The following is a 26122-nucleotide window of genomic DNA, read 5'->3' as shown; positions in this document are numbered from 1 at the left end:
CAAAGAATTTATAAAATGAGTTGTTAAAGTGGTTTGTTGTGACGCTTCATAGCCTTTTTTTTTTTTTTAACTGGAACCAAAGCTAATAAAGGGTGAATTCAAATCCCTCAAACCAAGGGCTTGAGCCTACTATGGGTCGGATCATTACATCCTTGAAGTTCGATATTCTCAAAAGGAGAGAGATACCTTGATCCATCTCGATATAAAACCTCATCCAGAGAGCAACTCTAAGCGGGTAGTTCTGTCATCTTATTCAAATATTCAAAGCTGTCAGCCTATCTTGTCCAGGAAATGATTGACAAGTAACGTCGTGAGAATTTGTTCTTTACAAGGATTAAGAGAGAGAGACAGGAGATTGTATGTGGTATCTACTACGTGCAATTCCTTGACTGTTTTAATATATATATATATATATATATATATATAGAGAGAGAGAGAGAGAGAGAGAGAAACAAACTTTGTAAACTGTTAGGACAATCCAAACTGGGGTGGTATGTTTTGTACTTGCATGTGGAACGTGACAATGTTCTTGTGAATCTTCTTTTGAAATTTAGACCAAATTAAAAACCCAATGGGACGTACAAAACAACGACGAAACAACACAAAAAGCTTGGCTGATCTCCTATGTTTTGTCAGGCATCCAATCTAGTGAGATTCAACTTTAGGTGCTTGATATCTAACGCGATACAGGATCTTTAGACTCTTATTCCAAAGGTGCAAGAATTACAATATTGTAATCATTGCATTTGATCTGAAGATGGAGATCTTAGTTAGACTCCTTGTTGTTGAGCAAGGAATTTAAAGTTAGCTTCTCGTTAGTCGAGACCTTCGGATGTTAAGTGCTTCGAATTAACTCATATTTCCAGTTATTATATAAGCGTCATCTTATCGGCAAAGTTATTATGCATCAAGATCTTAGCCGATTAACGCATAGTCTCTTCTTCCTGCCACCTACAGATTGCCCGTGATCCCAACAATCGAAAAGCTATTCCACAGTCCATATAAGTGTCCAAGTTGTTTTCTCCTTTTGCCACAAAGCGATAGCGATGCATAAGCTTCTTGCGAACTTAACATTCAATCCCCTCATGTGGTTTCATGCATTCATGAGGTTTATCATTGTACAGCAAGAAATGGTTGTTCTCGTTCAGAGTTTCCCCATTGCCTTTTTATGTCTGCTGCTGTTCTCTCCGCATCCGTTGCAGCACCCACCAGGCCTTTTCCAGCAAAACCAACGAAGTATAAACCATCCGCTCCTTTCCAACTATGAGGAAATGGGGACTTGAACTTGCCATTCTCTGAGAGGGAACCAGGGTCCTGTTCAAAATGCATAAAGTAAAATGTTATGAAACTGAAGATAATTCATGGGCAGCAAAGATAGTAGGCAATAGTGAAAATTTAATACATGGAAAAAACTTGCAAAACGACCTCTCTCTCTCTCTCTCCAAGGATAAAATTCAGCTGCAAACTTTAAGAGTAAGATCAAGAATTTTATGTTGGTAGACATTGACAACGATAGGTTTGTTTTGGTTAACTGCTAAAAGATATTTGAAACATTGATTTCGGCTACTAAATGTTCAGTCGTATTAAGAAATCAAATTATGTGCTTGAAAATATCGAGATGAGGGGCGATTATATGACACTGACCTTTAGCCAAGAGGAGAAATTGGTTTTATATCCAGTTGCTAGAATAATAGAGTGGAATTCGACTTCTTTTCCATCAACAAATTTAGCGCCATCGCAGGTCAATGAGTCAATTTCAGGCACGACCTGCAGCAGACAAACAAAAGCAAAATCCATAAATCACCAAACACATGTTTTTAGAAAAGGGAAATCTAGAACGTGATAGGGCATGATGTATGTGAAGCCTCCAAAATCACCAACTAAAGTGTAGCCTACAATGATATGATGGCTTATATGATTCGAGTACTTTATAATAATCCCCTTAAGTACCAACATCAGTTGAAATCCAGTGAAAAAGGCGAGACATGAACATGAATGAAACCACTAGCTAGAAGACACTTTCTAGTGGATTCCAATGCAGGGAACTACCAAACGCAACTCAAAATTACCCAAAGTAAAAGAACTAAAATAACAGGCAGATTGCCAAGGAAGGGATTCCCAAAGGTCTCATATGAGCAGACAAGAACTGGAAAAGATGCACAGCGAGAGAGAGAGAGAGAGAGAGGCCTTGATCTTTCCATTCTTGATCATAGATATGGCCCCTGCATCTAATACAGGAGTCTTTCCAGTTTTGTTCTTCAGTTCCATTGGACCCATATGTGGCCTTCTCAGACCAAATTTTTGGGTGTCACCCACTAATCTCTCTGCTAAAAACACCAAGATCAGGTCTACTACTCTCAATGGCAGCCATCGCAGCAGTCCCGTGGCCACCCCAAATGTCGAAATTCCAAACATATCCCTTGGTAACACATGAACCTACATGACACCAAGAAGGAACTTCAATCCACAGTCGATGTAATTTAAAATAAAGATTAAACCGACAATAGCCGTGATACTCAAAAGAACCGCATTAATTGAAAAAATAAAGTTTACAGTGATGCTCAACAATGTCGACGTTAATATTAGAATGCTTGTACTATTATACATGCATGTTTGATCATCACGAGTCATTCTCATTAGGTGAATGCAGCTTTTATTGTTAATGCATAAGAACTCTGCACGCATCAAAGTAATTGTTTAGATTGTAATTAAATTTGCTAGGAAAAAGACTTACGCCGCTTCTGACCACCATGTAAGGCTTGGCACCGTGCTCACACAGGTCCAAGCACACCTCCATCCCGGAATTGCCGCACCCAACAACCAGCACGTTCTTCTGCTGCAGTCCGCCGCCATTCCGGTAGCAGCTGGAGTGCACCACCCTCCCCCCGTAGGCCTCCAGCCCGGCTAAATCCGGCACGGCGGGCTCGGCATTCTCACCGGTGGCAACCACCAGCCACCTGCACAGGTACTCCAGTTGGCCTCCCATGACCGCCACCCGCCAGAGGCCGGCCGCGACGTCGAAGAAGGCGGACTCAACGCGCTGCCGGAAGCGGGGTCGGAGGCTGAAGCGACGGGCGTAGGCGTCCAGGTAACAGAGGAACTGGTCCCTGGACGGGTAGGTGGGGAAATCGGAGGGGAAGGGCATGAAAGGGAGGTGGCAGAAGCGCTTGGGGAGGTGAAGCTTGAGGCGGTCGTAGGTGTGATGACGCCAGAGAGAGGCGATGCTGTCCTCCTTCTCGAGGAGTAGGGAGGGGAGGCCGCGGTGGCGGAGGCAGGCGGCTGTGGCCAGGCCAGCGGGACCGGCTCCGACGATGATGGGGCCCTTTACGTAGACTCGGAGGCGGCGGCGGAGGAGGCGATGATGAAGGTTGTGGTAGGTTGGATATAATTTTGAGAACGTTTGTGGGTTTTGCTGGATATGCTCTGATGGGTGGTCGTTCTCACTGCAGTTCTCCATTATCCTTCTGCTCTCTCTTTCTTTGTGGGATAGAACTACCCAGCTTCTTCCCTCTAAGAATCAAACCTCTCGTTTCGCTCTCTGAGACAACAGAGCTCCTTGCCCTGAGAGAATCTAATCTTTCTCTCCCTCTCTCTAAGATCTTCACTCCGTGCCTTTCTTTGGTCTCTAAGTCACGCTTTAAAGGACTCTGATCTCTCGCTCACACATTGTTTCGATGGAGGGGGGAAAATGCATTGGGTAAAGAGGTGATCAATGGAGGGCTGAAGAAAAAATAAAGAACCTCAACACCTGCATGGGTTTTTAAGTAGGTAAGGATTCACGTCTATGCATACCTGCTTTTTACTTCCGGTCCAGATCCATCCATCAGAAATCCGAACCACCCGGCCCTTGGACATCCCATATTGAACACTCTGGATCCAAAAAAATTTAGATTCATTTAAAAACAAGATCACGAGTGATGATCAACCAACCATAGTTGCTGGTGTGATGACGCAAGTCTGAGCTTATTCCTGAAACGACGTCGTGATCAGAAAATTTTGAACAATATCAGATGAGTCAGAGTGAGATCAGGGTCTGTGTCAGGTGCGGGTCGGGTCACAAACCTCTGAACCGGTCTGAGTGGTGAGGAGATGTGCCAAAATAGTAGGAGGGGAGGACGTCTTCAGGCGTACCGCCAATCCGTCTTTCTCGTGAAAATCTTTGTGCCAGGCGAAAAAAAGAGAACGATTTTGTGGGCTCATTTGACAAGGAATTTGGAGAACTTCAGAAAACAGAAATTTGATTTGCAAGCATATACAAATTTACATATACGTGCCTTCATCAACTCTCAGCCAAAAAATTTTCATTTCAACTTAAATTTCTTGCTTTACCGCAGTTCCTTTCTGCAGATACTTCAAAAATTCTTTTGTTGTTGTTGTTTTTTTATTATTATTATTTACAATATCTGCTATTAATCCTAATGAAGCATGAAACTATTATATTAAAAACGGTTTCTCTAAAGCAAAATAAACAATTGTGCACATATACTTAAGAAAAAAAAAATCATCTTAAGACGCATCTGTCCCAAGTGCTCTCATGATTAAGGCTGCAGATTCTACTGCTAGAAAATAATTTTGTGACCATCCCTGACTTTATTGTTGTTGATAAAACAAGAGCCGTTTACAACCCGTCATTTTTGCCAAATTTCATGTACCTCAGCCAGATATATATCTTCATTAACAACTCATTTTGCTGATGGACTCATACGCGGAGTTGCGTTTTTGCTTCTCCATGAATCATATATTTCTTGTAATGGTGAATGCGATTAGGCTTGCATGCGTTCATCAAAATGCGTTTTTGCTTCTCCAATATGATACCAACTGGAAAACGGATATTTAGAAAAGTTCAATCATTTGCAAATGTCACATTTTTATCATGAGAAAAGCGCCACAGAATAGTACCTAATCTTTTTTCCTTTCATTTTTTTTATTTTTTGTTGTATTTATTGGTACATGTAAATAGATGCCCTGAAATTTTTCAAAAATGTCTACTGGAGGGAAAAAAAATCCATGTACATTGTATGTGTCAATATATTCGATTTGGATCAAATATCTAACTGAACCATTACCAAAAAATCAGATATGGATAACAAATTTAATAAACAATAAAGAAACCAGATGGGATTTAGATTTAAGAAATGGCATCCAGTCGAATGGGATTCAAGTGTACATAAATATCCAAACTGATTTGAAGTTGGATTCAATTAGATTTAGTATTAAACAAATATTTTATATCCAATGCTCTTATATTCTGAAAATCAATTGGATTATGTTCAAAATTTGGATTTGGATGTGAGTAAAAACAATAAAATTCAGATTGAATTCATATTGTGAAATCGGATTTTGGATTTAGATTCACAAATGACTTTTCTTTGTTCATATTAGACTCCAAATATGTGAATATCTAAAAATGCAGATATAGTTAAGAGTATATCCGATTCAAAACTGATCCATTGACATTCCTAATGTACAATGAGATTTTTCCAAGATTCTCTTGAAAAGAAGAGTTGATGCATCTGGTTCTCACCATGAGCATGTTCACTAACTGGAGTCCTTGCCGCAGGATCATGAATACATGATGTGATCTGCTTTCCTTCGGAAAAGTTAAAAAAGGTGTGATAAATGCAAGTAACTGGGGTTATGTTAGTTGCCTCTTTTGCCTTGGTTTATATTAACTTAGCATAACGAATCGAATTTAAAAATTAAGATAGTGCTCAACTAAGTAGGGTTCAAGATCATGAAACTACATATAAAAATAATATATGTAAAGCCACTGGCGGCATAGATTAGCCAATCTCAATGCCGTCTTCGCTTGTAATGATCTATCTGGATGCGGATTTTGGTATGCTTCCCAATAAATGCACGTAGTATGTTTTATATGTTTTCAAAGAAAGGGGAGCAACAACTTGTGACTCTTTTCTGTGTACTTTTGAGTTTGTCTTTGTTGATCACAACAGTGAAAATTCAATATGCAAACGAGATTCTTATAAAATTAACTTTTAATAGACGGCTTTAAGTTTGTAGGTTCATGATGTCCAATTTACTCTTTGAATTCTCATAACTTGTTTTAGAATTATATGGTTTTGAACAATATTCTAAGTTCGTTAGGTTCTCCAATAAACAACGCCTTCTTTAGACCAAGGTGTAATCTTGTTAGAGAGGAAGAAAGATTATTAGAAGAGTCTGGTCATAAAAGGTCATTGCTGAGTTGCAACTGAAGAGCTGTGTGAAGCTGCTCCCACTTTATTATAAAATTCAACAGCTTGTTTCCTATCTTACACACTTTTAAGTTGTGCCATTATGCCATCCATTTTCTCCAACAAAATCAGTTTAAAACTATATATATATATATATAACCAGCGCCGTTTAATTGAAACATATGAATAATTGAGAGAAAAACAAAAAAAATTTGCATGTGAATTAATATTAAATGATAAAAATGTCTATCACATTTTTCTTCTATTTTTTTCTTAACCACCCACCATGTTAGATCAAACAACCCTAGTTAACGCGGGTTTATAAAACACTAATGAATTTATAATAAAAAATATGAAGTGTTTTATAAATCTATTTTATTTTTTAGGGCACATTCTAACCGTGTTTTCGCGTTGTCAAACTAAATAGGGAGAAACGGTGGTGTAATGAGGTATCAGTCCTGAAATGAAATTCTAAAAACACAATGGAATGGCCTGCACAAAGGTGTCGTGGTGTAGTTGGTTATCACGTCAGTCTAACACACTGAAGGTCTCCGGTTCGAGTCCGGGCGACGCCAACAACTAAAACTTGTCCTTTAACCTTTTGCCCTTTGCTGTGGTCATTATCTACTTTACACAGCGAATTTTATTCAGTTAATTCGAACGGAAGAAGTTTTATTTGATATTTGTGACGTATACTTGCAAGGTATAAAAATGATCGTATATGGGACATTGTTGAGTCATTGACTTGGTTGCCAAATCGTGGGCCTATGGCTGTCCTTATACAGTACATTATTAAGTCATTGGCTTCATTTGTGAAGTTAAGACGCATTCGGTTGATTTTGGCATCAAAACTGTCTTTCTTAAACTAGTTTTGATGCTAAAAACCATTATATAACATCGGTTGGGATCGTCCCTTAAAGGGCAGTTTGGCAATGAGAATTCTCTTCTTGTTCCATACATTTGCCCAAGGACCGGGATAGATCCATAGAACCTGCAAAACAAACTGTTACTATAGCTAAACGGCTCCTAAGCGTCACTGGTTCCGGGCAGGGCATCACAAAACTCCTTGCTTCCATTTCCATGGACTCACTCATAAAATTTGCAGCATATGGGAACTATCCTCTGTTTCACTGCATCATCCCGCAGTACTTATGGTGCTTACTGTGACATGTTTTGTGGCTGTGAATTTTACTATTTGGTTATTGCTAAATCTGTACTTGCATTCCGTTTGCTTTAAACAACGTTCGGAATTGAGCGCCGGCGACCTGACGGCAGGAATCCTGTTCGTAAGAGTTTCTGGTTTCAGTTTCCTTCCTTGTACTAATAAAATTGATGGGTAGTAGTTGTGTACTTGTGTTGGCTATCTATCATTGTAACATATAAATGCAATGTCTCCTTCTGTTTCAACGATTTACTGTTTGTTTCAGGCTTTCAGCTTTCAATCGAAGTTTGTATTGCTGAATAGCTATAGGACTCATAAAGCTGGAAACTTTCAGAACGTCCAATGATGTGTATCTTCTAAGGACATGGTAAAATACGGGTGCATCTAAGACCAGATTTGAATCCCCAACAATGAGAATTCTCATGGGTCCTGCCTTCTCTGATTACTTATAAGGGCGTTCTGCTGTCCTCGGTCAATGATGCACAAATTAGGCCTTCTTTGGTGTCTGCAGAAGTTCATCTGTCAACTGAGACTTAAGAATACGAAGGGAGGGAAGAGATTCATTGTCATATATGAAGGCAAATCACATGGTCGTATCTTTTTCTTTTCCCTGCTTTTGATGGTTGACTTGTGATTCGGTTTCTCATTATATGCTACAGTGAGGGAGATTCGACCAAGTTTTTTAAATCAATTCAGTTTCATGTCCAAAAAGTTGGGATATGTCATTGTCAATTAGTTGCGGTTCGTGAAAAGACGTAAACATAAATTTTTTACTTGCAAAACTGTATTCACATGATCAGGTATTTGTTCCAAAATCACATCCGAATCAACGTTCTATTTCAGATTATCATCTTTCCGATAACCCATAACAGTTTGCATTTTGAGAAGGGTAGAGAGAACGAATATTTGGAAGGCAATTTTATTTCTTAGTGGGCCTTGGATTAGAGGCTCAATCATGTTGGATCATGATCCTGGATGAGATCCATTTACAGAGCCTTTTTCTCTTGCCCTGATCAATTTTGGTTCCGGCGCCGCTCGTTCGTGATCGACGTTCTGGCACTCATCAGATGCGCTTCAGATGCTTGTTGAAATGCTTGTCTGTGTATTGATTGTGGTTTGGAACTCCATGACTAATGGGTATGGCTTGTCCCGAAGGCCACTTACTATATTCAGAGACATGGCATGTTCGAGGAGTTATCCGACGAAATTCTGAGGGAGAGCTTCGTCGAGTGGAAGGAACCTGTACCCTTACAGAAAGGAAACCAGATTAAATTGCAATTCTGGTACTAAAGTCGCCAATATTAGTGGGAAACACGAGCAGCATATGTCGATTCTTGGTAAGCGTTTGACGATATGAGTGCAAGGAGGAATACACTCTTGAAAGATATTGAGTCAATTGGAATATCTGCAATGCTTGGAGATTCGAATCATGCTTTTGTTAGAGATTAAATTGAGCCAACAATTTCAGCTTTGATTGTCTGGCCTTCTGCTTTTACTCTTGGTTAATTGGTAAGAGTCATCTGCATGCTGGGGCTATGGGTGATGTTTGTCGCGTTGAACCTAGATGTTAGCATAAGAAGTTGCTTTTCTTTTCTTTTCTCATGATGGAGGACACATCCTGGAGAGCCTCGTCCACCACCAAGCCTCACAAGGATAATGCCGTAGAATAAGTCAGGTTACAGAGTAGCAATGGTGAGACTTAATCGGGAATCTTCAGTTCAACACCTTTCACAACTACTCTCTTAGCGCCATGAAGTCGTAAACGTCTTTCTCATCGAGATGTCTTTATAGAAGTCAGAAGAAGTGCATCAACTCCAAGGAAGTGTCTTCATGAGTTCACAGTTTGCAAAAGCAGGGCAGAAGTAGAATTTTTTTTCTCGAGGGACCATTTATGTTTTATCAGAATTTCAGCAAGGAGGGATGACATATCCACCTGGTCATGCAGGAACCATGGCCACGTCCACCTGGTCATGCAGGGACCATTTATGTTTTATTACAATTCTCTCTGGTTGGTTGCCATCCTCATGCAGGAACCATGGCCACGTCCACCTGGTCGGGGTCTCGGTTGTGCATCCGTTGGTCGTGAACCCTGTGTTGGGTGGGGGTTCGTGTTCCCCAGACTATCACCTGTGCAGGATTTGATGGAAAGAATAGTACGAAGGTCAAAAGGCTGAGCGAATTGTTTCAGTGAAGTATGCTTTGGAGCGTAAGTGACCTACTATTGCTGCGATTTATGAGAATTAAACAAAATAACAAGTCATCTAAGAAAAATGTGGCTAGTCTATCACGAAAAACATGTTTGGCATCTGCAGAAAGCAGGAAAGGGGTTCTCTCTCTTCACAGTCAGAAGTTTGAATATCATTTTCTTCCACTGTTTTTTTTCTCTCTAGCTGATGTGCATTGATTGCGACTATACACAGTTCATCATCAGTTAAAATAGTTCATGTTCATGTAGCTTATTGGTAGAACTTCCTCAGTGAACATAGTACCTCCAACTGCTTCACAGTGGACTCTGTGTGAAATAAGTTTTCTCTTCCTTTTCCTGTATAGACAAACTGGGAGGTTACTTCATCGGAGTCATGCTGCCCTAATAAAACTACCGGTAATCTGGTTTTCAGTGGCTTGAATTGCTTTTGGGCAAATTGTCTTTTTCCCTTTGTTTTGGAGGCCACAAGAAATCTTGGAGTATGGCATTATGAAGTGACATGGAGAACTCCAAAGGGGAATGAAGTAGTTCAGCAGAGAAATAAGTGCAAAATGCAACACATAAAGCAGAGCCATATAGCTGATGATAATAATGGTAATGGGCTCTACAGGGACAAAAAATAATAGTTCAATTCATAGTAATGTGATCATGACATGCATGTACTCTAATCAGGCTCTTCTGACCTTCCTTCGGCCTTTCCCTGCAAACTTGCCTCTCCCCCAACCCCACCAAATAAAAGAAATGAAAAAGAAGAAAAAAGAAATGCTGCATAGCAGAGCAGAACTGGTACAAGTGGAAGAACAGAGTAAGCAGGATTCTCCATTTTCACTCCTTTTCTTAAGCAAACTGTCTGTCTGCTGACTCGTTCTTTCAAAAATTTCAACCTGAAGTCCGTTTAACCAAGGAATGACACCAAACAGGCGCATTTCCTGGCATTTACTGCAGAAAACAGAAATCTACTTTCAATTTATGTGCAGGGTGTCTGTATTTGTTTAAAACCAAAATTCGAATGTAATGACAGTTTGGAACTCTCCGGAGTCTCAAACACAGTGTGCTAGTGATTGTACTACAGTTTCTACCTGAAGATTCCTGAAACACATTCTGCAGATTTTATCAAGGACACCATTGTTCATGACAACAGAATAGTCTTCCCACTATCACTCTTTGTCTTGGGGAAGAAGAGCGATTGACCAATCTACCAAGGAATGCTTGGTTTCAGTAAAAAAATGAAGTTGGAGGTTCAGCTCCACATGGGGATGTATTGGTTGTCAGGTTTTGCTAGCTCTATGATAGGTAAAAAGTGAATGAAAAAGCAACAGCTATTTGTGGTGGGACCCTTTGCTTGATAAAAGTAGGATTGCACCCACTCGAAAGATGTGGATTTCCAATGATAAAAGAGGAACATAAGGCAAAGACAGCCTTGCTTTATGGGAAACCAAGGTGTTAAAGCTGCCGTTATAAAAAAAAATTATCACCAAAAGGACCTCTTCTTTTCTTTTCTCTCTTTTCTCTCTTTCCGGTTCCCTCTTTTCATTGTAACATATACAGGATAGTGAACTCTTCCGTGCCCTGATGCATTTTGGGATGCAAAGAGTGTGCTAGCAACTCATTATTGCCTCCTTGCTTTTTATATCATGTAATGATAGCAATTCATTATTGCGTTGAATAAATTCTAAAGTTTTCAAGTACAAGCTTGTGTAGGCTTGAAAGAGACAAGAGATAAAGAGAAAGAAGAAGAAAAATAAGTTGGTGTTCATGTGAATTTGCTGGGGATGCATGTCTGGAAATGAAAAACCTGTTCAAGTCTGTAACTTGCAATCTTGTCAGAGATTGGCACCTAGATAGAACTGATTGTGACAAACTCCCTCGTCACGAAAATTATTCCTCGAACAATTTTATACGGTTAGTGGCTCAGCTGCTGATAAGTTTGAGAATCAGTCTGTTGTCGTGTTATTTTTTATCATAAAAATCCCATCTTGGCTAGCAGAAGCACTAGCGTTTCCCAATGCATGGCAGTGGAGTTGCAAGAGAAAGTCGCCATGGTGAATGTTCATGGAGATTCAACACCAATACCGTAGCAATAACAGAGTACTGGAAAGAAAATAGCGTTGCAGGCAAACCTGCTTGGCCAAATCTAAATCATTAAACCATGTACATATTATTTTTGAGTTTCATATATATTTCTAAGGTCAACTTAAATGCAACCTTCTTTTTTTCTTTGGAGAAGTTGGAGAGAGCACCTCTGTGTGTAGCTATTCATCGGACAGACACTGCAATCGCATTTAAGACCTCAACTCCTTTCTTCAACGCTTTTTGTAGTTGATCATTTCGAGTTTTGTTTATGTTCATAGTAACTGAATTGGAATTTTGCGTTCAGCAAAATAAACCAAGTTTCGACAACCCAAGTAGGGGTGACTTGGGTCCTATTTAATATTCACTGCTATGGAAGCGTGCACAAAATGTACGTATAAGCATGGGCACCCCACAATGTCTGTGTGGTTATGTGTGTGTGAGAGAGAGAGAGAGAGAGAGATTTCCTCAAGTGGGTTCGCGTATGTTGTTGAGATCCACAGTCCACTGCTTAAGGTCTTGTCTGGTATGACGCCATGGTAGATCTGTTCTTCTTGTTCCCTCTTAGTATAGAAAAGTTCGAGATCAGGATACCATGGAATTGTGTGGGAAAACGAACCCTTGATATTGAACTCTTCACGTTCTTTAACTTGAAACTCTTAATCCTGCTAACCAGGCCAATAACTTGGCCTCGGATTCTGCCTTTTTTTCAGATAAACGACAGTGCCTCCATGATTCTATTGTCTGATTTGGTGTTTGACAAAAAAACAACGTGTTCTACATCCTTGGACCTTAGGTACAACAAAAAAGCATCATAAGGAAATTCCTTTTTTTTTTTTTGGCAGTGAATATGACAAATTTCCGGATTCGTCAAACGGTTTTCTTTTTCGTTTGAAAAAAAAAATTGCAGCATGAAAGAATATTCTGAGGTCAGGTATAGATAACGATCAGCTCAAAGCCCAAAGAAGCAGTCCTTGATTTGCAAACCACAAACGCATGCCACCCAGATATTTGTAGTTTCTTGTTGAACAAATTCTAAGTCTCACGTAAGAAACTAATAATACTTACATGGTAATTCAGGAATAGAGATTATAATAGCTAGGGATACAAAAAAAACTACCAGATTTGTACGAGAGAGAGAGAGACCACAAAACAACAATCAAATGTGCCTCTGGATGTTAAACTTTCTTGGAAAAAAAAAAACCTCTACAAACAATTGAATCAAAATATTTGTTAACCTTTTTTTAGTGTTTAATTAGTGAAAACTGCATTCACCTTAAAATTCTCATAGTCATATCCTTATGCTTTTAAGGTTCTGACTTGCGTGTGAGCCTAAATAAATTTACCGTACATTCTTCACCTTGATTATTTCACTTAGCATCTTAAAAAAACAACCTATTAAAAGGCATTTGTAAACTCCTGGGACGGCAACCCTGATCGCTGAACCAGATTTGGCCTGAGGAGAACTCTCACCAGCAGCGCATTGGTAAACCTTCAATTATCCACACCCGAACCAAAAAAAAAAAAAAAAATTAACATGCTTTTACCAAAAAAGCAGAATAAAATTCCAAGGCTCACACTGTCCGGAAAGCAGCCGGCCGCCGGCTAAACCAAAGCAACCAAGTTTCCCACCCAAAAAGTTGCTTGTATATTAAAATTCTTCTTCAACGTTACTGGACGACATTACCAAGCTCGTAGTTGATAAAAAATTCCGATTCCATATGACCCACGTTTACAAAAAACCATGAGTTAGAAACTTAAGGCCTTCAAGTGGACAAGACTCCAGCAGCATAATCTAAAGATCCCTATTCAAAAAACAAGACAAGAAATTCACAGACTCCATATGTCACCCTTCCAATTTATTCTAATGCACATCGTTATCGTGTATCATAAAACTCGATCTATAGTTCTATAGGAAAGCTAAGTGGGTCCAACCGACCGAGCTCACCCCAAAAGAGGCGCGAGCAAAGAGAACCCACATGGGTCCGTCCAGGCGAGGGACCCGCAAACCCACGTCGCTCTGTCACAAGAGCCAAAAGAGAAAAAGAAGCCAACTTTGTGCTCTGGTCAAAAAAAAAATAATAAAGGGTTTGAACTCGTGCAAGAGGACAAGGGCGCAGTCCGAGTGTTTCTTTAGTGACAAGGACAAGTCGCCCACACGAGCGACTTTGCCCACCACCCCCACTCGATTCAAACTCTAACGTACATATTTTGGACCAAAGGGATGGCGAATCCATAGCCAACTCCCACTTTTGGAACGCCTCCTTTGGGGATTCATTTATGACTGCCATGACAACCTGAATTAGCAAAATAACGATCCTAAAATCAATGATTCTTTAATTCACACGGGTGCTTCCACTTTCCCTAATGCAACATATTTATATTTATATTTATATAATTGATTTTTGTTTATTTTTATTATATTGAAAGCAGAGATATGTAAAAGAAAGGCTGCCCATGACGATGTGGCAGGTGTATCTAGGCTTTACCCGAGGGAAGTGGGACCAACACCGGATTATTTTATTTTATTTTCCACAATTGCGCTTACCAAGCAGTGGGTGTGATTTTTTTTTTTTTTCTACTTTTCTCTTGCAACCAGTGAACTCCTTTTTTCCCCAACATTCGTTTTACTGGGGGGTGAGTAGGCAAAGGACGATGAAGCTTTCCGGACAAATTACTATACTGTCCTTCGATTGTATGGCCGCTGCTTTTTTTTTTAAACAAAAAAAACAATCACTTGCTAATGAAAAAAAAAAAAACTTTTACATCCAGTTACTTAACTTTTAGTTTTTTTTTTTTGTTAATATTAGGCAAGTTCTTCATGTGCAATGGAGGCGAACCTCGAACATTGAGTTCTTCACATTCTTCGATTTAGAGTTGTTTAATCCAAACCCTTATCAGGCGACCGGAATTGTTGTTGGTACTTCACTATTTGTTTTTGTGAACCTTATACAAGTTTCTTTTTTTTTCTTGTATTTTCCAAGCTCATTGATGTTCACAAGGTGCCCTTTTCCACGGAAAACTGAACTTATGACCTGCTAATGTTATGCCTGATGTGTTCTTAATTTAATTATCTTTATATTTATTTAATGTTAGTGATGCAAAGAAGCGGCAACAAGAGTTTGTGGCGAGGTTGATAGAGCTTTATCTAATTACATTATTATTTTCTTGGTTTAGATTTTTTTTTTCTTTTTTGCCATTAACGAGGAACAAAATGATTGTGATGAAAAGTAATACACTCAATCAAGGAATTAATCATCTGTCGATCACCGATAAACAATAAAAAGGGAAAGAAATTCAAGAACGATTCCTTGGAGTTTCATTTTTCTGTCTCTAATAGATTTTTGTAAGTTCAATCTCGGTCTTACTCTTAATGCTTTACTTATTCTAATAAATCCGACCCATTAGCGAGAGCATGGAGTGAAAGCGGGCTCCTGTTCGCTCATAAGTTGACAAAAGAAAGCGCACACTCGTTTCTGCTTCACAAATTCGGCCACTCGTGTTCATCCAATCCATTTAGCAAGCAGCACGGTGATGAAACGGCAACGCGGACCGAAATCTGCAACGAAAAAATTTCACAGAAAAAAGGGACGAAGGACGAAGTATCGGCAAACTATCAAAACTATGCTCGAGTTTTAAATTTTTGTATTCAACTGTTATTTTTTTGATATTTTTCCTATTATACTTTTCGAGGTTAGGTAAGTTTGGAGTAAAGTAGGGTAGTTTCTAGACCTCAAGTCAATCTCTAGCATCTTCGGTGCCCTTCTTCCGACATGCCTCCGGCAATATGAGTGGTCTCTGGCTGAAATTCCCGGCGCACAGATATCCAGGCCAACTCAAAAATGTATACTCCTGTCAACGGTAACTCCACCCACCGGCTGAAGTTGAGACTTTTTCAAGTCAGAAGAAGAGATCACCATTCAGAGCATGTATTTGCTTAGTATGATCCAGTAAGAGAGATCAGCCAACCACTTGCTCAATAATAAATTGGGTTCATTAGATTACAACATATTAAAGTCTTACAAGCATTTGGGGCATTTTTGTAACAGCACAAGATCAGAAAACAGGTCTCTTCAGCTCCTAGCAGCTGATGAGACTGTCCCCATTTGGGTGCAGCATGTCCCATATTTGGCTAAGGAACAAGTGGGTATTTCCAAAAGAATGCGAATCCATGGAATAATACAACTTCTTCTCTTCTAGCCTTTTCCATGTGATCCAAATGACAAAAGATAATGCAGAAACCAACAAAAGGAACTTGCGCCATGGATTTTGGATGCTTAGAGCCTCCATTGCCCTTAACCAACAGTGCATGAACTCTTGGGTAAAAATTAAAGAAAAAGAGACAAAGCCAGTTGCATCTGATAAAAGTACACTCGTTTGCTCTTCCCCATGGATGGATATGCAGTGAAGGGGGGCCTTGGTGGGCAGTCAGGTAACTTTGGTAAACCACAATCATTTGTTTACACCTTTTTTTAGGAAACCACCCAGCATGCAAAATGCTTATCCATCATCAAACCCATCAATGGATTCGTTCATCAGTCTTTATGAGCTTATGAACCTGCATGGCCCCACTTCACATTAAAACCCTAGCTCCCTCAAGTTCATTTATGAGGGAGAGACCCACTGTCGTTATATTCCCTGGCTAGTGGCTGGGAACTAGGAAGCGGGAATCCCTGTATTCAAAACATAGAGGGACAGAAAGAGTCTACAGTAAGTGCACCTCTCTGTTATTCAAATGTGGACAGGTACAGAGTTTACAGTCTTGAAACCATAGAGAAGAGGGAGAGGTGGATAAAAGTGTACCACCTCAAGTTTGTATGAAAAAAAGAAGAAAAAAATGTATTTAGATAGGGGACGGGATGGAGACATGGAGCAGACTATAATATGGAGGGCGAGAGGAGGGGAGAGAGAGAGAGAGAAAGGAGGCGGTGAGAGGGAGGGAGGATGGTGGTATTAATATTCTTATTGAATTATCTGTCAACAACTCTGCAACTTCGAATTATTCTTCTTCTGTGCATGATTGCTTTTGATCCTAGTCCCTTGGCGTGTCACCTCTCTCCCGATTACTTTTTATGCATCCAAGGCTGCGTGGGTCAGAAAAGGGCAGAAAACGCCCCCCCACCCATATCTTTGAGGCCCTATTCCCTTTCAATACTCAAAAGCCCTTCCTGCTTTACGCTACTTCCTACACGTGATCCTCTCTCTCTCTCTCTCTTTCTCTCTCTCTACAATTTTTTATTTTGGTTTTCAAGGAAAATCCATGGGCTTCGTTCCCTCTCTATAAATCTCTCTTCTTCCCAGCAAATCCCGAATTGCTGATGACCTTCATCCCATCGCACGCCGTCACTATTGCATCCAACTCCCTACATGATTTCTCAAACTGAGAAAGGAACAAAGTAGATTCCTGGTCTTTTCCTCCCCCTCTCTCTCTCTCTAGTTGTCAAGTCTCATATTCTTGTTTTTTTTTTGTGGCACTTTTTCTTTGTTACAGTGTTTTCCTTCAAGAGTGAACGATGGTTTTGGATTGCTTTTATTCTTTTTCTAGGGGAGGATCTGCGGTATTGAGACTGGATATAGGCCGTCTTACTAGACGTTCTCTTGTTTAATTTCTTTTTAGCTCATTCTTTTTTCGTCTGTAGTCATTGGAAACTATACGGTGTTCTGGTTCTCCTTGGGAGGATGGAGGGTGCGTTTGTGACGAGCGCCAATGAGTAGCTTTACAATTCTTTGGTGTTCGTTTTTCTTTTAGAGTTCGCGGTGCTTTGAATTTTTCTCCATGAAGCGGTGGGCTTTGAATTTGAAATATTTCATTTTGCTGATTTTTCGCTGGGAATAGGAAGGCTGGCCAAACTATTTTCTAATTCTCCCAGTTGGTTGTCTTGCATTTTCTCTTCATCTTTCAAATGTGGTTGTGTTTCTGCATGTGCTGTTTTAAGCCATGTGCATGCTTGGCGTGCTTTGTGCTGCAGGAGAAGAAGTGAAAGCTGCTTTGCCTATATCGCTTGTAGTGCTAGTCTGCTCCTTTCCTCCCGAGACAGCTCTTGGTATGTCATTATCATAAACCTTCTGGAGTTCTTTCATTTCACTGATAGGAGTTCTTTATTGGGGCACTTCCATTTTCTCTATTTCTAACAGCGCTATTGCTGGAGCTGTTTCGCAGATAACCTGAGCCCGGGATCAGAAAGAATTGGTTGGTGTTTTTTGGTGACACACCATCTTTTCCTATGCAAACTCTGGATTGACTTTATCCCTACGTTTGCCATCTCCGTTCAATCATGCCTCTAGGCCAAATGAAAGAGAATGCAGAGTACCATGTAGTGATAAAGAACAATCATGTACAAAACCCATCAAAAACCCTTCAAGCTAGAAAGGGTCCTCCCCAAGAGCATCTTCAGAATGGCAGAAGCAAAAGAAGGCCGAGAGCCAAGGGAAAACCAGATCAAGGTGACGTTTTTGCGCGCCTGGATTCCAGAGTCTGCAGTATGGAGCCGCCGGTCCCCGTGAAAGGTTTGGAACTCCCGGCACCTCGAATTGATGCCTGCAATACGCGGGGTTTGGTTGGCATGGAAGTGGGGCCTCCTGCTTCTAGCAAGGCTATCAGGTTTCCTGCTAGGCCTGGTTATGGACAAGCTGGAGTAAAGTGCCTGGTGAAAGCCAACCATTTCTTTGCTGAGCTTCCGCAGAAGGACTTGAACCAGTATGATGTAAGTTACACATTTTTTTTCATCTTTCTTGCTGTGTCTTCGGTTAAACAGTATTTTCACGATTCGCTTCTTTATTCTTGATCCTGCGTTACTGTAGCAGGACATGGTGCTAGTGAAATTACTCTTGAAACGGGGAGAGGATTTCTTGTGGACTTGGTTGTGTAATAGTAGTTTTCGTGATTATCTTACTTGACCTTTCTGTTTCTTGTTTCTAGGTAACCATAACTCCTGAGGTGGTGTCTAGAAGCGTGAACAGGGCTATCATGGCTGACCTGGTGAAACTATACAGGGAGTCTGATCTGGGGATGAGATTGCCTGCTTATGACGGAAGGAAGAGCCTGTACACCGCAGGAGTACTTCCTTTCACTTCAAAGGAGTTCATTGTTAAACTTGTGGATGAAGAAGACGGTGTTCACGGTCCCAAGTGAGTTTCCTTCACGTGGTGTAGTCCCCATCTTAATTTTGGATGTACTTTTCATTTATGTATCTTTGCCTCTCCTTAGCCAGGTTATTGGTGTTCTGTACTTGCCATTTGATTTCTTTGGTGCTTTTTTCATAGATGTATGCCCTCTTCCTCTTTATGAGAGAGAGAAACCAGTAGATGTAGGCCCTTTCGGCAGGTGAATTTTCACTTGGGACTCGCTAGTGAAAAATATCTCTTCAATTTCTTTCACTACATAGAGTAGGCAAAGAAAGTTACGAACGCTGAATGGCTTACTGTAAAACCTTTGGTAAATGAATTGTTGGAATTGTTTATTTGAATTTCTAAGCACTTCTGCATATTGAAGTGCCTTAAACAAAATTTGACCGACTTTCAAGTCACTCTTCAGAAGGGAAAGGGAATTTCGGGTTGCAATAAAATTTGTCGCAAGAGCTGATCTGCACCATTTGGGAGAGTTTCTGGCTGGTAGACGAGCTGAGGCTCCACAAGAAGCTCTTCAAGTTCTCGACATTGTTCTTCGAGAACTATCAACTCAAAGGTGCGACTTTTTAAAAGTGAGTTTTGTGTTAGTTTTTTGTTTCAATCATTTACATCTAGCGAAGGGTTTCTTCACTTTTACTTGTGACCTTTTCTTTCCCACTTCTTGGTTGCATTTTCTTCAGGTATTGCCCTGTCGGGAGATCATTTTATTCTCCTGATATTCGGAGGCCGCAGCGGCTTGGTGAAGGACTGGAGTCCTGGTGTGGCTTTTATCAAAGTATAAGGCCTACTCAAATGGGTCTTTCTCTAAATATTGGTAAGTTCAGGGGCAAGTGGTTTATTATAAATTATCAACAACTTTGGGATTTCCTTCTTGTACTCTTTCTGAGGTTTATGTGAAAATTTGTGTAGACATGTCTTCCACAGCCTTTATAGAACCACTTCCAGTAATTGAGTTTGTAGCTCAAATTCTGAACAAAGATGTTCTGTCAAGACCATTATCTGATGCTGACCGTATAAAGGTATTGTTTAGTTCTTCATCTGCTTGACCGTTCTATTCTGTTATTGAAATTTGAATAATTTTTCGTTCTCATAAATTGTCAGATCAAGAAGGCATTGAGAGGTGTTAAAGTTGAAGTCACTCATAGAGGAAATGTTAGAAGGAAGTACAGAGTTTCTGGGTTGACATCGCAGCCAACTAGGGAGCTTGTGTAAGAGAGATGCAGTATATTTCCTTTTTGTTTTTTTTTTTTGTTTTTTACTTACTGTGATAGTTCTATGCCTTCTGAAGAGTAGGAAGTAACTAATCTGAGCCTTGGTGAGGTTATCGTAACTACTGGTATTAAATGCTAAGTAACATCCAACAGGTTTCCAGTTGATGATCAATCAACAATGAAATCAGTAGTTGAGTACTTTCAAGAGATGTATGGCTTCACCATCCAACACACTCAGCTTCCTTGCCTTCAAGTGGGAAACCAAAAGAAAGCTAATTATTTGCCAATGGAGGTAATACTTTCTTTTGGCATGAGGTTGTTGATCTTTTTGCTGGTTCTTTGAACCATTTGTGTTGATTGATTGGTTCTTGGTCTAAATTAGGCGTGTAAAATTGTGGAGGGGCAACGATATACCAAAAGGTTGAATGAGAAGCAGATCACGGCTCTCCTCAAAGTTACATGCCAGAGACCTAGAGATAGGGAAATGGATATTTTGCAGGTATACAATCTCAGAGTTTATGAGCTGTGTGTGCAGCTTACTGGTCTCTTAAAGCTAATAATCCACCTTTCACTTTACATTTCTACTTAGTCGTTTGGGTATTCTCACAACCAAGTGGTTCATTTTATTTTTATTTTTCATTTTATTTTTATTTTTCTTCTTTAAGGATGATTTTTTTATTGTCTGTTTTGCTCAAATTGCATGAACATATGCCACGTCCAGACTGTCCACCATAATGCATATGACCAAGATCCATATGCAAAGGAATTTGGGATCAAAATCAGTGAAAAGCTTGCCTCTGTTGAGGCTCGGATTTTGCCTGCACCTTGGGTAATGTCCTCAATCTTGACAATATTGCTTATGTTGATGTCCTGTCGTCTCTGAGCTAATGACTTCTTATGCCCATGCATCTTTAATTATGCCGTGATAGCTGAAGTATCATGAAACTGGAAAAGAAAAGGACTGCTTGCCTCAGGTTGGTCAGTGGAATATGATGAACAAGGTACATGCTTTTTGCCTTCCTTCTTTTGCATCTTTTTCCTTTGTTCAACCTTGGTAATTACATCAGCTAGTAATAGAGGCAAAGTATTTTTTGCTCGTCCTTATAAATGTGCTTAAGTACCAACTGCATCTCTAAGATGTATCATCTCTTTTTTATTACAGAAAATGATAAATGGGAGTAAAGTGAGCCATTGGGCATGTATCAACTTCTCAAGAAGTGTCCAGGAGAGTGTAGCACGCAGCTTCTGTAATGAGTTGGCACAAATGTGCCAAGTGTCTGGCATGGTAAGTTATTTAGTTTTGGGATTATTGTAGCCAAAACCTAAGGATGTCCAATGTCTTCTCTGCCCAATCGGTAGGATTTTGACCTCCAGCCCTAAGTTGGTGGGGCACAATTCATTGTCTAGCTAAGGTTTCATCATGAAAAAACATGGGTATAATCGAGTCTTTTGTTCCTCTTGTTGTAGGAATTCAATCCTGAGCCTGTGATTCCTGTATATGCTGCCAGACCTGACCAGGTAGAAAAGGCCCTTAAGCATGTATATAATGCTAGTATAAACAAACTGAAAGGGAAAGAGCTGGATCTCCTCTTAGCCATATTGCCCGACAACAATGGCTCTTTGTATGGTATAAGTTTTTTATTCTTGCTTCTGTAATTCTACTAATAAATGCCAAGATGGTGCAAATAAACTTAAGACAAAGAGCTGAAAAGATGCCCTGATTTTTGCAGGTGATCTCAAGCGGATATGTGAAACTGATCTAGGCTTAATATCTCAGTGTTGTCTCACAAAGCACGTATTCAAAGTTAGCAAGCAGTACCTGGCCAATGTCTCGTTGAAAATTAATGTCAAGGTAAGAGTGTTAATCTCTGGTTAAATAGTGAAGTTTCATTTAGTCTCTCATATGAGTGCGAGATCTCCAACTTATGGTTGACATATGTGGGCAACTATACATGGTATGTCTTAGATGAACCAAGCAATGTGTTCGGTGGCTTGCAGCATTTCTTTTTTCAGTTTTATAACTGAGTCATTGTGCTGCGTGGTTCTGACAACTCTTTATAAGATTCACCTTTAAACATGCAATCTGCTTTAATTTCCTGTAGATGGGAGGAAGAAACACTGTCCTTATGGATGCTATCAGCTGGAGAATACCTTTGGTTAGTGATATACCTACCATAATATTTGGAGCAGATGTGACCCACCCCGAGACAGGGGAGGATTCCAGTCCATCCATAGCAGCTGTAAGTATGACTTTCTCCTTCTATTGCGTCATTCTTCCAGTATTTTGTACTTATATGTTCTGTTTCAGGTTGTAGCTTCTCAGGATTGGCCAGAGATTACAAAGTATGCTGGGCTGGTTTGTGCTCAAGCTCATCGGCAAGAGCTTATACAAGATTTGTACAAGACATGGCATGACCCCGTCCGCGGTACAGTTAGTGGTGGCATGATTCGGTATGATTTTCTTCCCCCTTCGAACTGTATAACTACTTGAACCAATTGATATTGTAATTGCGAACACGTTTCCTTTGACTGTACAAAAGTTCTTGCTAATTAATTATTTTCTAGTTAATGTTTGAATTTTCAGGGACCTCTTGATTTCCTTTAGAAGGGCAACTGGTCAGAAGCCACTGCGAATTATTTTTTATAGGTCTGTTGATGTCTTCATGACCTGAAAACTTGCACACGTTTATATGTACAAGTTGATAATTTCTAGTGTATTGTACATTTGGCGATGATCATTTTCTCTGCGAAAAGAGTAAAAACACTTATTTATATTAGGACTTGGAATATTTTTTTTGAAAGATGTCGTTTGAATTCTGGGAGGCTTTAACTTGGTAGTGTTTGTAACTAGGGATGGTGTGAGCGAAGGTCAATTCTATCAAGTGCTGCTGTATGAGCTAGATGCAATAAGGAAGGTGAGCAGATGTAGTTTGCTTTTTTCAAGTGATGGAACATGATTTTGGTTCTTTCTTTTCCTTTTCGATGGTTGTTTTTGTAAAAGTCATGGTCAGAGTCAATTTTTCAGGCCTGTGCTTCACTGGAACCAAATTACCAACCACCGGTGACTTTTGTTGTCGTGCAAAAGCGGCATCATACACGACTATTTGCTAGCAACCATAGAGACAGAGGCAGCACAGATAAGAGTGGCAACATTCTCCCGGGTAAGTTCATATAGAAATTTGGATATACCATACATGCGTTTAAATCACGAATATGCATGCACATGTGTATCAGCTAATTTCAAGGCTTAGACTCCGCAAGCATCAATTCTGCAACTGAAAATCCTTGACTGTTAACTTGTAGGCACTGTGGTTGATACTAAAATTTGCCATCCCAATGAATTTGATTTCTACCTGTGCAGTCATGCTGGGATACAGGTTTGCACATGGTACTTTATTTTCCTCAGTCAACTTGAATTAGTTTATGCTCAGGTGGTGTAGTTTTATACGTTGCAGGGCACTAGCCGGCCTGCTCATTACCACGTGCTGTGGGATGAGAACAATTTTACAGCTGATGGGATGCAGACACTAACCAACAACTTATGCTATACGTGAGTACAACATTAGATCCATACAAACATTCGTGTTTTGACCAAAATTTCAGTTACATAATCATGTATGCAATATTTGCATAACCTTATTAAACATATCATATTTTTTTTATTTCACCTAATATACTTTTCATTTAACTTAAATTTCTTGGACAATTTTTGCCGATAAAAGTACTCAAGAAGAAAAAGTTTGAAGTTCAGGCTGTTTAGATTTTGCACAGCTTATGCATGCATATAGATTCTGCTCCCGACTTGTCACCAGTCAATAACTCCCTCCGTGCCTGCCCTGCAGTCTCACTTGTCCGGGGAATCCTTGCGTTGACACCTAGTGCACTATGTAATCGTTTTTATAGTTTTTCTTTGAGAGAGATGTGATTCTGTGTATCTTATTTCTTTTGCAGGTATGCTAGGTGTACCCGCTCCGTCTCCGTAGGTAAGTAAATTCTGATGAAGTCGCTTTGTTGTCCCCATTTGAATGTTCATTACATTACCATGGGTCAGCATGGTTTCCACATGAACTGCGCCTCTGGTGAGAAAGTGATTTCCCACCCCGAAGGGTGTTGTCCCAGATGGGCTTGCCTCGTGAGTGAGAAGAATAGCTGCATTACTAGTTGTTGAACCTGCTGCGTTTTCTCATCTCTTTCCATATGAAAAGAAGTTACATTCAGCTAATATGATCGTGAAAGACGTACCCTTGAGGTCATGCGTGCAAGGGTCTGATGTCGCCTCGTGGTTGAACAAAAAAAAAATGAGAGGAATCACCATGAAATTCTAAACCTTTGTTTGGTGTGAATGTGCAGTGCCCCCTGCTTACTATGCGCATCTTGCGGCATTTCGCGCAAGATTCTACATGGAGCCTGATGCAATGGACAACGGCTCCACACCTGGTGGTCGGAGTTCAGGATCAACAAAGAGTGGGCGTTCGGCTGGCGTCCGGCCGTTACCAGCACTGAAGGAGAATGTCAAGAAAGTTATGTTCTACTGCTGAGGAACCGATGGTGATGAATTCTGTGCTCCCATCGGCTTCTCTCCTTGTATGTATATAAGAATTATTCATGATCCAAGAATCTTTCCTTCCGTTTGCCTTTTTCCAAATTTGCCGCGGGTACTAAAGTCTCGGAAGAACCGGTGGACCTGGGATACATTCTTTCCGCATAAGCAGTGCTGTCTCTGGTTAGTTCGGTATTGGCTTGGGAAGTTTGTCTCGATGGGTTCTGAGTCGAGTTATTCTTGTTGAAATCTGCCATTTCCGTTGGAAAATACCGTGTGGTGTTTTTGGGTGTTTTAGCTGATCTTGGATCTGAAATTAGACTCTAGGATTTCTTAGGCCTGATGTCTGGTCTACCACCATGTCTCTGTGTTCCTTGATCCATTTTTTTTTTCCCGAGGGAAACACATACCTAAAGTACCTCATCACTGGGGTTTAAACTTTAAACTCACCCTCCGATGTATCGTATAGACCTCAGGTTGCACGCCTGTAGCATCGAACGTCTCTATGCATCCATGTGATTTTTTGCCAGTGGCAGGTCATGTTCTCTGACGGCCATGGGAAGAGATTCTGTGTCCAACGCTAGGAAAATATTATTGTGCTTAAGTTCTACCAAACAACGCTCGAGTGTTTTTTTAAACCTCTTTCTTCTTAGGCAATTAAACTGTAAATGTGAAAAAAACAAAACCTAAATGCGTTGTCATCGTTCAGTCAACACTCCTGGGTAGTTTAATGAAGCGAACATGGCTTGTTTTCAAGGTTTGGAGAACAAGAAAAGGCCATCAATTAAATGGTTTCCTGCCTGCGAGAACCAGATGCCTGCAGCAGCCACCCTGAGAAAAGGAATTCCAATTTCAAAGCCAGGGAAAACATTTGTTGGAAAACAAGGGGCTTTATTACAGTGGCGCTCAAAAGCACACAGTGCAGTCCCAGTTCGAGACGAAGTGATTTGGCATCCTAAGCGTAAAATCAAGATCACGTACGTCTTGTATATATCTTGATTATTGCTGCCATCTTTCATCTCCAAATTGAAAATCGGTGTAATTTCAAAGCATCTCTTACTTTAAAATATACCAGGCCGTTAATCTCATAACGAGTGATTCTGCTGTTTCACCAATTCCTTTCTTTGGATAACAAATTTTTTGCTAATTATGAAGGGTACATTGATATGATAAAAACTTACGGAGTGCCACACTTGGAATGGCTAATTAAATCACTTTTATGGACAATTTACCACTCTTCTCATCTTTTAACGGTTCAAAGTTGAACTGCGTACCTTTGTGTACTTGTTATAAGAAAATTAGCCACCGAAGTGATGGCTGTTGCCGGTACGATAACTTTGTTGATGTATAGATAGCAACCTTTCCAGGATGGTCTTCATTTTCATTGTACAAGCAGCTTAGAGCTTGACTTTGTAATGTAAACCAATATTTGATCGACCAAAAACCTGCCAAAATCAAGACCCTTATAGACTTTTACAAGCCACTGCTCAAAGCCTGATTAGGAGACCCACAAAATCAAACAACTACACACTTGTACATACTTAATAATGGGACTAGACATATCAAATGCAGACCATCTATGTGTATCACGTGGACTCTCCAAAAAATGGC

The 26122-nt window shown here is 40.1% G+C and overlaps 2 protein-coding genes and 1 non-coding gene across 3 annotated transcripts; 2 read left to right on the top strand and 1 right to left on the bottom strand.

The window, feature by feature from the left end:
• Positions 1-1113: 1113 nt before the first annotated feature.
• LOC116247446 (indole-3-pyruvate monooxygenase YUCCA1-like) lies at positions 1114-3457 on the bottom strand. Its single transcript, XM_031619627.1, has 4 exons — positions 2735-3457; positions 2188-2436; positions 1645-1767; positions 1114-1314 (listed from the first exon to the last, which is right to left on the bottom strand). The coding sequence occupies exons 1-4, from the start codon at positions 3455-3457 to the stop codon at positions 1114-1116; spliced, it is 1296 nt and encodes a 431-aa protein (XP_031475487.1).
• A 3238-nt stretch (positions 3458-6695) lies between these two features.
• Positions 6696-6769, top strand: TRNAV-AAC (transfer RNA valine (anticodon AAC)). The gene has a single exon. It is a non-coding gene; the product is annotated as a tRNA-Val (tRNA).
• A 9975-nt stretch (positions 6770-16744) lies between these two features.
• LOC116247979 (protein argonaute 10-like) lies at positions 16745-24598 on the top strand. The gene is made up of 24 exons (XM_031620487.2): positions 16745-17028; positions 17602-17676; positions 17793-18336; positions 18552-18760; positions 19167-19316; positions 19441-19574; positions 19670-19779; positions 19862-19968; positions 20125-20263; positions 20354-20470; positions 20693-20800; positions 20901-20972; positions 21134-21256; positions 21439-21598; positions 21702-21823; positions 22074-22211; positions 22280-22422; positions 22556-22618; positions 22823-22886; positions 22997-23132; positions 23275-23348; positions 23427-23521; positions 23923-23954; positions 24322-24598. Exons 3-24 carry the CDS (start codon positions 17908-17910, stop codon positions 24507-24509), a joined length of 2913 nt encoding a protein of 970 aa, XP_031476347.1. The 5' UTR covers positions 16745-17028; positions 17602-17676; positions 17793-17907; the 3' UTR covers positions 24510-24598.
• The last annotated feature ends 1524 nt before the right edge of the window (positions 24599-26122 follow it).

This window comes from Nymphaea colorata, chromosome 2, assembly GCF_008831285.2.
Source record: "Nymphaea colorata isolate Beijing-Zhang1983 chromosome 2, ASM883128v2, whole genome shotgun sequence".
In the NCBI taxonomy this organism is placed as follows: domain Eukaryota; kingdom Viridiplantae; phylum Streptophyta; class Magnoliopsida; order Nymphaeales; family Nymphaeaceae; genus Nymphaea; species Nymphaea colorata.
The sequence above is the reverse complement of the archived record's forward strand: the minus strand, read 5'-3'. Positions and strand labels throughout refer to the sequence as shown.